Raw genomic sequence first — 12,361 nt, 5'->3', positions numbered from 1 at the left:
AGTATTTGTGTATAGAAATGCAATATATTTCTGTACATTGATTTTATATCCTGACACTTTGCTGAATTCATGTATCAGCTCTAGCAGTTTTTCAGTGGAGTCTTTCAGGTTTTCCATGTAGATTATGATGTCTTCTCTGAAGAGTAAAAGTCACTCTTATGTGGATCCTGAGAAACTTAACAGAAACCCATGGGGGAGGGGAAGGAAAAAAAAAAAAAGAGGTTAGAGTGGGAGAGAGCCAAAGCATAAGAGACTGTTAAAAACTGAGAACAAGCTGAGGGTTGATGGGGGGTGGGAGGGAGGGGAGGGTGGGGGATGGGTATTGAGGAGGGCACCTTTTGGGATGAGCACTGGGTGTTGTATGGAAACCAGTTTGACAATAAATTTCATATATTGGAAAAAAAAAAGAGTAAAAGTTTGACTTCTTCCTTGCCAGTTTGTATGTCTTTTTTCTTATTTCTTATTTCTCTTTGTTGTCTGATTGCTGGAGCTAGGACTTCCAGTACTGTGTTGAACAACTGTGGTGACAGTGGACATCCCTGTCATGTGCCTGATCTAAGGAGGAAAGCTCTCAGTTCTTCCCCATTAAGGATGATATTAGCTGTTTGTCTTCCATATATGGTCTTTATGATGTTGAGATATGTTCCTCCTACCCCTACTTTCTTGAGGGTTTTTATCAAGAAAGGATGCTGTATTTTGTCAAGTGCTTTTCCTGCATCTATTGAGAGGATCATGTGGTCCTTATCCTTTCTTTTATTAATGTGATGTATCACACTGATTTATTTGTGGATATTGAGCCAACCCTGAAGCCCAGGAATAAATCCCACTTGATCATGGTGAAAATTTTTTTTAATGTATTGTTGGATTTGATTTGCTAATAATTTGTGGAGAATTTTTGCATCCATGTTCATCAGGGAAATTGGTCTGTAATGCTCCTTTTTAGTGGGGTCTGTCTCATTTTGGCATCAAGGTAATGCTAGCCTCATATAATGATTTTATAAGTTTTCCTTTCATTTCTATTTTTTGGAACAGCTGCAAAAGAATAGTTATTAACTCTTCTTTAAATGTTTGGTAGAATTCTATCTGGCCCTGGACACTTGTTTGTTGGGAGATTTTTGATCACTGATTCAATTTCTTTACAGGTTATGGGTCTGTTAAAATTTTCTATTTCTTCCTGTTTCAGTTTTGGTAGTTTATATGTTCTAGGTATTTATCCATTTCTTCCAGATTGCCCATGTTGTTTGCATGTAATTGCTCACAATATTCTCTTATTATTGCTTGTATTTCTGTGGCGTTGTGATCTCTCCTCTTTCATTCATGATTTTATTTATTTGGGTCCTTTCCTTTTTCTTTTTGATAAATCCTGCTAGAGGTTTATCAATTTTGTTAATTCTTTCAAAGATCCAGCTCCTAGTTTCATTGTTCTTTTTTTTTTTTTTTAATTTCAGTATCATTGATTTCTCCTCTAATCTTTATTGTTTCTCTTCTTCTGCTAGCTTCAGGCTTTATTTGCTGTTCTTTTTCCAGCTCCTTTAGGTGTAAGGCTAGGTTGTGTATTTGAGACATTTCTTCCTTCTTTAGGAAGGCCTGGATTGCTATATGCCTCCCTCTCATGACCACCTTTGCTGCATCCCAAAGGTTTTGGACTGTCATGTTTTCATTTTCATTGGCTTCCATGTACTTTTTAATTTCCTCTTTTAAATTTTTGGTTAACTCATTAATTTTTTTAATATGAAATTTATTGTCAAATTGGTTTTCATACAACACCCAGTGCTCATCCTAACATGTGCCCTCTTCAATGCCCATCACCCACCTTCTCCTCCCTCCCACCCCCCATCAACCCTCAGTTTATTCTCAGTTTTTAAGAGTCTCTTATGGTTTGGCACTCTCCCTCTTTTTCTTTTTTTTTTTAGTAGGATGTTCTTTATCCTCCAAATATTTGTGGTCTTTGCAAATTTTTTCTTGTGATTGATTTCAAGTTTCATAGCATTGTGGTCTGAAAATACGCACAGTATGATCTCAGTGTTTTTGTATTTGTTGAGGGCTGATTTGTGACCCAGTATGTGATCTATTCTGGATAATATTTCTTGTGCACTAGAGAAGAATGTGTATTCTGCTGCTTTAGGATGAAATGTTCTGAATATATCTGTGAAGTCCGTCAAGTCTGGTGTGTCATTCAGAGCCATTGTTTTTGATTTTATGCTTAATCTGTTCATTGTTGTAATTGGGGTGTTAAAGTCCCCTACTATTATTGTATTGTTATGAATAAGTTTTTTATATTTGTGATTAATTGGTTTATATATTTGGGTGCCTCTGTCTTGGGGGCATAAATATTTACAGTTGTTAGATCTTGGTGGATAGACCCCTTAATTATGATATAATGCCCTTCATCTGTTGTTACACTCTTTGTTTTAAATTCTAGTTTGCCTAAGTATGGCTACCCTAGCTTTCTTTTGACATATATTAGCATGAATGTTGGTTCTCCATTTCCTCACTTTCAATCTGCAGATGTCTTTAGGTCTAAAATGAGTCTCTTGTAGGCAACATATAGATGGATCTTTCTTTTTTATCCATTCTGATACCCTATGTCTTTTTATTGGAGCAATCAGTCCATTTACATTCAGAGTGATTATTGAAAGATATGAATTTAGTGCCATTGTGTTGCCTGTAGAGTTGGTGTTTCTGGTGATGTTCTCTGATCCTTTCTAGTCTTTGTTGCTTTTGGCCTTTTGGTCTTGTTTTTTCTCCAAAGACTCCCCCTTAAAATTTCTTGCAGGGCTGGTTTAGTGGTCATGAACTCCTTTAGATTTTGTCTGAGAAGCTCTTTATTTCTCCTTCTCTTCTGAATAGTGGCCTTGCTGGATAAAGAATTCTTGGCTGTATATTTTTCCCGTTCACCACATTAAATATATCCTGCCACTCCATTCTTTTTTTTTTTTGTAAGTTTATGTTAAGAGAGAGAAAGTATGAGCATGAGACCTGGGGAGGGGCAGAGAGAGAGAGAATCCCAAACAGGTTCCACGCTGCCAGTATAGAGCCCAATGTGGGACTCAAACCCACGAGCTCTGAGATGACCCAAGCCAAAGTCAAGAATCAGATACTTAACCAACCGAGTCACACAGGCGCCTCTATCCTACCACTCCTTTTTGGCCTGCCAGGCTTCTGTGGACGGATTTGTTGTGAACCTGATCTGTCTTCCTTTGGAGGTTAAAGACTTTTTTTCCCTTGTTGCTTTCAGGATACTTTCCTTGTCTGTGTATTTTGTGAATTTGACTATGATATGCCTTGGTAATTGTTGGTTTTTTGTTGAAATTAACAGGAGTTCCCTGTACTTTTTGAATTTTGGTGTCTGTGTCCTCCAGTTTAGGGAAGTTTTCAGCTATAAAAACCTTCTGTCCCTTTCTCTTTTCATCTTCTGGAACTCTGTTACATGAATGGTTCCTCTTTAATAGTCACTGATTTATCTAAGTCTTGTATCATTACCTTTTGCCATTGTATCCCCTCTTTTTTTCAGCTTCATTATTTTCCATAATTTTATCTTCTATATCACTGATTTGCTGGTCTGCTTTGTCTATCCAAGCCATCATGGAATCCATTTGAGACTGTATCTCAGTTACAGCATTTTACATTTTGGCCTGACTAGATTTTAGTTCATTTATCTCTGCAGAGAAGGATTCTCTGGTGTCTTCTATGCTTTTTTTCAACCCCAGCTGGTATTCTTATAATTGTGTTTTTCAATTCTAGTTTATACATCTTACTTACATCTTTGTTGATTAAATCCCTGGCCATTTATTCCTGTTCTTTCTCCAGGGGTAATTGCTTCATCTGCCAAGATCTCTCAAATTATACAGGTTGTTGCATTAATCCTCAGGTCAATTACCTGTGTGTTCAAAATGGTTTGATGCTGATATAGCTGTGTTTCAGGAATGAGACAAACTCAGGGTCCCCTTACTACTCTGCCATCTTACTGCCTCTGCCAAGTTTGCTGATTCTTAAAGTTGCAGGTTTTAAGTCTTGCTGGTTGTAAGAATTCACAAAATTTGGCCCTCTAGTCTTCAAAGCCAAATTCTACGGTGATTTGTCTTTGCTGTGCAGCCTCCCTGATTTGATAGTTTGTTTTGTGCCCTTGTCTGCACCTGTATATCTCTCCTTCTGGCAGCCAGATCTGCAGGGTTTAGCTCCCCTCCATGTCTCTACCCTTTCTACCTTCTTCAATGTGGCCTCTTCTCTACATTTAGTTCTGGAGTTTATTCTTCCAGTCTTTGAGTCATTTTCTGGGTTACACTGATGTGTTATCTGGTTATATACACAGCACAGGTGAGTTTAGGGCCCTTCTACTCTGCCATCTTTGCCAAAAGTCCTCCCTACTGGTCTTATAAGTGATTTATGTGATTTATCTACCTTTATTATGTTTGTATGTGCCTGTGGAATTTTTTCCTTTTCTAATTTTCTTACTCATGTTTATAGTTTTTCTTTCCACTGAAAGATTAATTCCCTTTAACATTTCTTACAAGGCTGGCTTAGTGGTGACAATTCCTTTAACTTTTGTTTGGGAAATTCCTGATCTCTCCTATTCTGAGTGATAATCTTGCTGGGTAGAGTATTTTTGGTTGCAGGTTTTTTTTCCTTTCAGCACTTAGCAGACCAGGAGTGGCATATTATATATTCAAAGTTTCTGCTGATAAATCAGTAGATACCCTTATGAAGTTTCCCTTGTATGTAGCTGTTTTCTTTTCTCTTGCTGCTTTAAAATTCTCTGTCATTACTTTGGAGTGGCACTGGTCACAGTGGGGCCTGCTTGCAGGATGTGAAATCACAGGAGCCACTTTGAAGGGACTCTTGGTAAGTGGGACAGATTGGATGGGGTGGAGCCACAGGAGAAAGCACAGGTAGAGTGTGGTGTGTTAGCAAGCTAGGTGGAGATTGGTCATGCTGTTTCCTGCAAGTGTCCAGTGAGCTAAGCTGGGGGGCAGTAGAGAAATGGCTCCTGTCAGCTCTTTTGTTCTTGAACAACTCTCCTAAAGATCCCTAACCCTTCAGCACATGTTCTGAAATTAGTAAACAAATCTTTTTGCTGTGTACCCAGGTACTTTTCAAACTGCTACTTCTATGCTGTTTCTCGGCAGGGCTTTTTGCTAAGGTGTCCCTATTGCTCCCTGGCTCTTCTAGAGCTAAGCCCTAAGATCTCCAAAGTACCAGGAGGTAAGCCCTGCTGATTGTAAAAACATGTGAAGTTAAGCCCCATTGGTTTTCAAAGTCAGATGTTGAGGTGATTCATCACTGTCTGGGGGGCCTGCTGTGTGGTTGGTCCTCTCCTTTCTCTGTGCTTGTGGAGTCCCTTTCTTTTGTGGTTAGTCTCACCAAGAGTTTGGGTAATGACCCCATCTCTGCCCCTCCTACATTTTTCCTTGTGGCCTCCTCTATGCAATTAACTGTGGAAAGCTTGTTCTACCAGTCTTTGGGTTGTTTTCTGGGTTATACTGTTGTGGCTATTATCCATATGTATCCATGGGACAAGCTGAATTTAGGCTCTTCGTACTCAACCATCTTCCCAGGCTCCAATACAATATTTGGATCTTGTCAAACTTTGGTTCACTCTTGAGAAAAACTTCAATTTATAGAATTTTTGTCAGTTTCAATTTTTTCTAACAAATCATAAAGGCTATGGGGCTTAAATAGAATTGGCTAATAGAAAATAGATTCTTGATCACTCAATGGTATAATCAAGTTAGTAATTTTGGGCCGGGGGGGGGCGGTGAGACCAAGAATTTCTAGTTATCCTCAAGGCTGTTAGTATGTGTATCAATCAGCATACAACTGGGAAAGTAACTCTGGATCTTTCAAGTAGAAGGAACACAGGGAACTGGTTTCATGGGTGATGGAACCAAGGCTAAGAAACCAAAAGAGATGGTGAAGCAATCCAAAGATTAGCAAGAGCAGGAAATGATACCATCAGATGGAATTGACAGCAAGAAGTGGTGTTACCAGAGTCCTAAAGCCAAAAGACAAAGAAGATACACCTGCTACCAGAGACACCACAAGAAACAGAGAAGTGGGACAAAAGGTGAGAAATACCACATTTCTTCTGTCTCCTCTTATGCTCTGATCTGCCACTCCTGCCTCCTTGGAAACCAGAGAGTACGAGTGTGAGGAAATATTCCCAATGAAGCATAGCAGGGGAAGAGTGAATAAATGGATTTGAGAGCTGACAATTGACCAATAGTACTGACCTGGCCTGTAATAAAGGAACTATTTACTAAATGAAACTGAAATCCCTTTACCTCATTGAACTTATAATGGCAATACTGTAACATACCAAGAGTCAAAAATTTCAATAGAAATCAAAATTATAGACATCTCTCAAATTTTTTCAAGTCTTTTTTAAAAACAAAAAACCCTCTTATCCTTTATTCAAGGAAGAATTCCTTAAATATTAAATGTCTACAATATGCCAAACACTTGGCTAAACACTAGGAATATACTAGTGAATAAGACCATATTCTCAAGGAGTCCACAGTCTACTGGGGACATAAATATACAAATACAGAGTTGTGTAAGTGCTGTTTGGGGAAAGTACTATAGAAGATCATAGGAAGGCATTTTAACTAAGGTGACTGTACTAGTTTGGTTCTTCAGAAAGCAGACACCAAGATGAGATTAGACATGTAAGACATTAGACACCAAGGTAGAATGATGACTCCCCTGTCCCCATCCTAAACATATCAACATCTTAATCTCAGGAACCTGTATTTTACCTTACATGGCAAAAGGGACTTTGAAGCTGTGATTAAGAATCTTGAGATGGGGGGAGATTATCTTGGATTTTCTGAGTAGGCCCAATACAATCACAAGAGCCCTCAAAAGAGGCAGAAGGGTCAGTCAGAGGTGATCACTGAACAGAAGCCAAATAATGCTGGTTTGTGAGGCAAAGGCAGGCAGGTAGGTAGTTGCTAGAAGTTGGAAAAGGCAGATTTCTCCCTATGGCCCCTAAAAGGAATGTAGCCCTGCCAACCCATTTGACATTTCTGACTTCTAGAACTGTAAGATTATAATATTTTATGCCACTAAGTTTGTGGTAATTTGTTATATCAGAGATAGAAAATTAATACAGCAAGGAGTCTATGGTGCAAAATTTAAGGCAAGTGATCTCAGGGTGATGCTATCAATATCTATTATGATGACTAATTTTATCTGTCAATTTGACTGGGCCACAGGGTGCCCATTTATTTGGTCAAACACTACTCTGGGTATTTCTGTGAGGGAGTTTTTTTGATGAAATTGGCATCTAAATCTGTAGACTGAATAAAGAAGATTGCCCTCTTGATGTGGGTGGGCCTCATCAGTTGAAGACCTGAACAGAACAAAAAGGTTGACTAGGCTGACCCTACCCTGAATAAGAGATCATTCCTTCTGCCTAACTGCCTTCAAACAGGGCATCAGCTTTTTCCTGCCTGTGGACTCTGAAACATCAGCTCTTCCTGGGTCTTCAGCCAACCAGTCTTTGAACTGGAACTGCATCATTAATTTTTCTGGGTCTCTAGGTTGCCCATTCACCTTGCAGATCTTGGGACTTGTTAGTCTCCATGATAGTGTAACCATTTCCTTATAATAAATATCCTATTAGTTTTTGTTTCTTGGAGAACTCTGATACACTCACAGGAGATCTGAGAGGCACTGCTTCAGGGCTTCCAGATTCCATCTCTTGCACTAACATCAACTCTCCACCCAGATTCAGAACCTCCTCTATAGTTCCTGTGAGCCTCTCTTACCTAGAGGAAACAGGAGGAGGTTAGTGGAATAACCTATAGCCCCCACAACTACCGGTGATCTCAGGGCCTCAACTGGTACTCATCTCCTTTCCCTCCTCTACCTTGGCAGGTCTTCATGGCTTACTTGATGGAGTAACCTAAACATTCTTGAGGTGATCTGGCCAATAAACCTAAAAAGGTTTGTGTTTCAAATTGTCTATTCATTTTTACATTATTTGTCTCATTGTTTTAATTCTTTAGTCTTAAGACAATCATCTTAATCTTATTTAACATTACAGTAAAAATTATTTTAAGAAAATCCATTAACTAAGGTAGGTCCCAATTTACCACAAGGAGTACCAAATACTCCTTGAGATACATCTCTTTTTTGCTAATAAGGTAAAACCATTAATTAAGATCTCTATGCCCTTAAATGTTGTATCCCCTACTGCAGCAAGAATAGTCCTATAAAGGGTCAGAACATCTTCTGCCTCATTGAATAAATACCAGGTCATCTCCAATTCTTTACATTATGTAAATAATCTAGGGGCTTCCCTTGGCAACACAAATTAGAATCTGTGTTTTAGCTTTGTCAAATCACAAAGAAAAATAAAACCATAAACTCAATTTAATAAATCTTTATTGAGCTCCCACAGGGTGCATGAATTTAGGATCTATAACTTACATAAGTAGAAAAGTGTCACTTTAGCCTCTTAAAAATGAAAAAAAAAAGCACAAATTACAACTTCTTTATCATTTAATGTGAGTGAGGCTCAGTTTGATATTTAACAGAATAATATGGGAAGTATAAACATTTTCCCTTCTACCAAAAAAGGGTTTTGATGCCAGGATAAACTAGCCTGTTGGTCTAACAATAGCTGATCAAAAAGGCTAGAGAATCTGGAAGTAAAAAGTGTACTTGGAAGCACTGTCCTCTGAGGGCTCATTCCCCTGAGGGCAACAAAATGCTGAAAAAATTAAATGGCTCAAAACTTAAATTCAAAGATCAAGAAGAGGAATTAGTCACAGCTTGGGGAAAAAAATGAGAACAGAGGACACTAAATGTAACTAGATTCATAATTCTGAAGTTTTTCTGGAGTTGTAATAGAACTGTGAGTTAACCAAAAAGGATATAAACTCATGCTTCTTTGAACAGAGTGGTTTTAAACAATAGATTCTCCAGTGCAACAATGGTATTTTCAAGTATAATTCTAGTATTTGTACCTAGCAATACAGAAGAAAAGTAGCAGAGAGAAAGTGTCAAGTATCTAGGACATACAGGATTTGGCAGCCCTAGAATTCCCAGTTTGAGTCTTTTTCATCAGGAAAATCACATTCCGGCTCAGTCCAACGTGACACTGGAGACAGTGCTATTGATGGCTTAGGAGGCAACAGTGTAAGTATTGAGTCCTGGCTTTCTTCTTTCATCTGTTAAAGAAACTCAAAGCTATTGGTACATATGTCAGCAATAAATGATTTTTTAAAAAGTCATGTTAAGTGTTTAAAATATTTTTTAGGTATTTTCACTAATAATGCCTTTGATCATCTGAAAACAGGAAGAAGTAATAACCAAATAAACTGATCTTTATCAGAATTATTTTTCCCCTTCATCATTTCTAGCCAGCATAAAAAACTGTCTCTAAATTAATCAAAATATAAGCTGAGGGTATAGTAACATTTAATGACATTCTGGTTTTTATTCATTTTGTTTTGCAAAATGGAAATATTTTAGAAAGCCTATAATTGAACTACTACAAAAGTTTTCATATTTTTAACTTTACTTTGGTAAGAAAGTCATTATTAAGAATCTTGGTTACCAAATTGTCCCCTTAAGCTAACAAGATTAAATGAATTTTTAATAGTAACTAAAAATATCTAGACAACAGAAGATATATCAGCTTACCTGTTTGAAGAACACATGGGACAATAAACTGCTTGCAGATGGTCTGATATTTTTTTTAATGTTATAAAAAAAAATAGAACGTTGTATTAGACTGTGTATTTTTAGGTGTAAAAAAGTATTAGAAATTAGATTCAGAGCTATAAAACTCAATACTAAAAAAAGAAAAAGAAATATCAGGAAGCCCAATTCTTAACTTTAACCTTGACTAATGGAAAGAATTGAGAGAGAACATTTATGGGGCACTTACTAGTTATAAGGAAGTGTGCTAGGCATTACGGGGCTAAAAAAGATAAGACACATCTTAAAGTACTAACATTAATGTATAGTTATGTAATAATTTACACTATTGTTACACAGAAACAACATTTTTGTACTGCTTGGAGCTTTCTAAAATGTATTAACATAAATACAGTAATTAATGTCCGGAAAGATGAACTGATTTTTACAAGGTGACTTAGGAAATGATACAGCTGAGATTGGAGCCCAAGTCTTCTGACTTCAGTATTATTCCCATTTGCTCATTGCCTCTATTTGTTTTTAGTTTTGATATTTTCTAGATTATAGTTTTTTGATCAAAAGATTGAGAAAAGAGACTTGAAAAGCTTCTATAAAAAATAAAACATGTAAGTTTGATGCTATTTAGAAGTGGCCAATATTACCTTTTCTCAGGATCTTGTTGCAAACAGAGCTGTACCAAGCTAAAGAAGGCAGGAGAGAAAGTTTTTGAGGATGGAGTTTGCAATCTGTCACTATTTACTGTTTGAGTTCCACTGGAGACAAGTACACTTTCTCCAATCCCAGAGTCTACACCTGATCGGGAATTCTTCATTCTGGATTCTGATTGAGGGAAGATACTGACATCCAATGGGCTGTAAGGAGGACCTTTCAGCTTCTGTAACAACATCTAAAAGAAAGAAAAGTTTCTTTCACCCTTTTCAGGGAAAATGTTAAAACAATAATAAAGATTCTAACAGACATTTTAACAGAAATTATCTAGAATATAAGGGATCTTATGAAGGGAAATTAGTTTGGGATTTTAGTAGCATTTACCTGAGTCCTATGCATGTCCTGGAAAGGTACCTTCCCACTGGCCAATTCACATGCTGTAATCCCAACACTGTAAATATCTGACTTTACATTATATCCATGTAAATCCTGTAGAACAATTAATTTGAAGTCCTTTAGTGAAAATAAAATAAAAAGTTATATATCTGTGTTTTTTTGAGAAAGGATGTTGAACAATGAAAAAAACTCATTAGGTGAGAAATCAAGATATACCTAATATATGGTATATACATTTTAAAATCCCTAACAATAATTTTGACAAGAAAGAGGAAAAGTCTTGCAGTAGGCCATTCACCAAGCCAAATCTAAGGGCACAATTGTCCTTTAGTCAAGCTCAGAAGACACTCAAGATGCACAGACAACCCAATGCAAAGGCCACACCTGACCTGTCTCAGTAGTTCTGGGCTCAGCCACGGCTGCACTGATGTGCTGAACTGTGGGAAATCATACACAGCCCTATGCCTCTGTCCATGCTTAACCAAACTATGCAGGTGGGACAGGCCAGAGAGGGTCACTAGGCCATCACCAGAAATGAGGATATGGCTGGCTTTAATACTCCTAGAACAAAAAGAAACAATCCTAAATACTAGGAAATTGGCCAATGAAGAATAAAAATCTGGTCAGAACAAATCCATGTATTCTCTTGGAAATTAAATACTCTTTATAAAACAGCACGCTTATATGTAAGTGTGCTTATACACACACATATACATATATACATACACACATATAAAATATTCAGGGAATTAGGAATCCCTTCAACTATTTAATATAGCATTAGAACAAGGGAAAATACAACTGACAGCTACATGTTTGGAAGTGATAATATTTTTTTTCAAACTTGGAATGGAATCACATTACTAATTTCACTATTTTAGGATACTGCTGTAAAATACCCAAGGAGAAGTCTAAAAAAATCAAGTAATATTTGAAGCATAGAGTTAGAATATAAAGTTAAATGCAGCATTATCCAATAAAAGGCAGCCTCCCCTGGTATTAACATCATTTATAAATATATGTCTTAACATAAAAATTTCTTTTTTCAAATAAATTATAAAAGAGACTTGTTCAGTAAAATACTGAATTTGGAAACTAAGGGAGTCTGGTTAAGTGTAGTAAAACCTTGATTAATTAGAATACGGTCTGTTAGAACTCATAGTTAACCAGAATGTTCCTAAAAATGAATAGTAAGAAAACAAGCTTTAAAGAGACTGAAACGAACTTTAAAAATAATTTAAAAAGAAAAACGTCCCAGTATATCTTAAAACAGCATTGTTTTTAATGTTCAGTCAATTAGTTCTGCATCTATAGTTTAAAAACAAGAGAATTGATACTTAGTATGATAATCTCAAAGTGCTACAACATATTTAAGAAATTAACGAAAGGTTTAGTTCCAATTTGTACATAAATTTGTAAATATGACATAGAGCTATAAAGCAGATAAAGCAGCTCTTTATATGCTTAAGAAAAACAAAAGAGACAACAAGGATCCCATTACATAGAGTTTATACTCCACGAGGAAAGGCTCTCCACCAGAACACTAAGCACAGCATTTGGCAAAGAGGATGTGGTCTAAACATTTTTGGTGAGTGACCATAAAATGTAATAAGCATTTACTACTACTGGCCCCTTCCTCTCTCAATTT

General features: G+C 36.8%; 1 protein-coding gene across 5 annotated transcripts in view; it reads right to left on the bottom strand.

Annotated features, from left to right (window-relative positions):
- Positions 1-8,371: 8,371 nt before the first annotated feature.
- The window catches only part of STRADB (STE20 related adaptor beta), a 35,479-nt gene continuing 31,489 nt past the window's right edge, over positions 8,372-12,361 (bottom strand). For 4 of the 5 annotated variants that reach the window (XM_042995057.1, XM_042995058.1, XM_042995055.1 and 1 more), the window contains 5 exons: positions 11,103-11,274; positions 10,702-10,830; positions 10,311-10,555; positions 9,652-9,694; positions 8,372-9,176 (listed from right to left, as the gene is read on the bottom strand). In XM_042995057.1, coding sequence (XP_042850991.1) covers positions 9,042-9,176; positions 9,652-9,694; positions 10,311-10,555; positions 10,702-10,830; positions 11,103-11,274 — 724 coding nt within the window. In that variant the 3' untranslated portion in view covers positions 8,372-9,041. The remainder of the gene's footprint in view (positions 9,177-9,651; positions 9,695-10,310; positions 10,556-10,701; positions 10,831-11,102; positions 11,275-12,361) is intronic. The other variant, XM_042995059.1, reaches the window with a different exon arrangement.

Source organism: Panthera tigris, chromosome C1 (genome assembly GCF_018350195.1).
Source record: "Panthera tigris isolate Pti1 chromosome C1, P.tigris_Pti1_mat1.1, whole genome shotgun sequence".
Classification (NCBI taxonomy): domain Eukaryota; kingdom Metazoa; phylum Chordata; class Mammalia; order Carnivora; family Felidae; genus Panthera; species Panthera tigris.
Note: the sequence above shows the minus strand (reverse complement) of the source record. Positions and strands in the feature narration are given on the sequence as shown.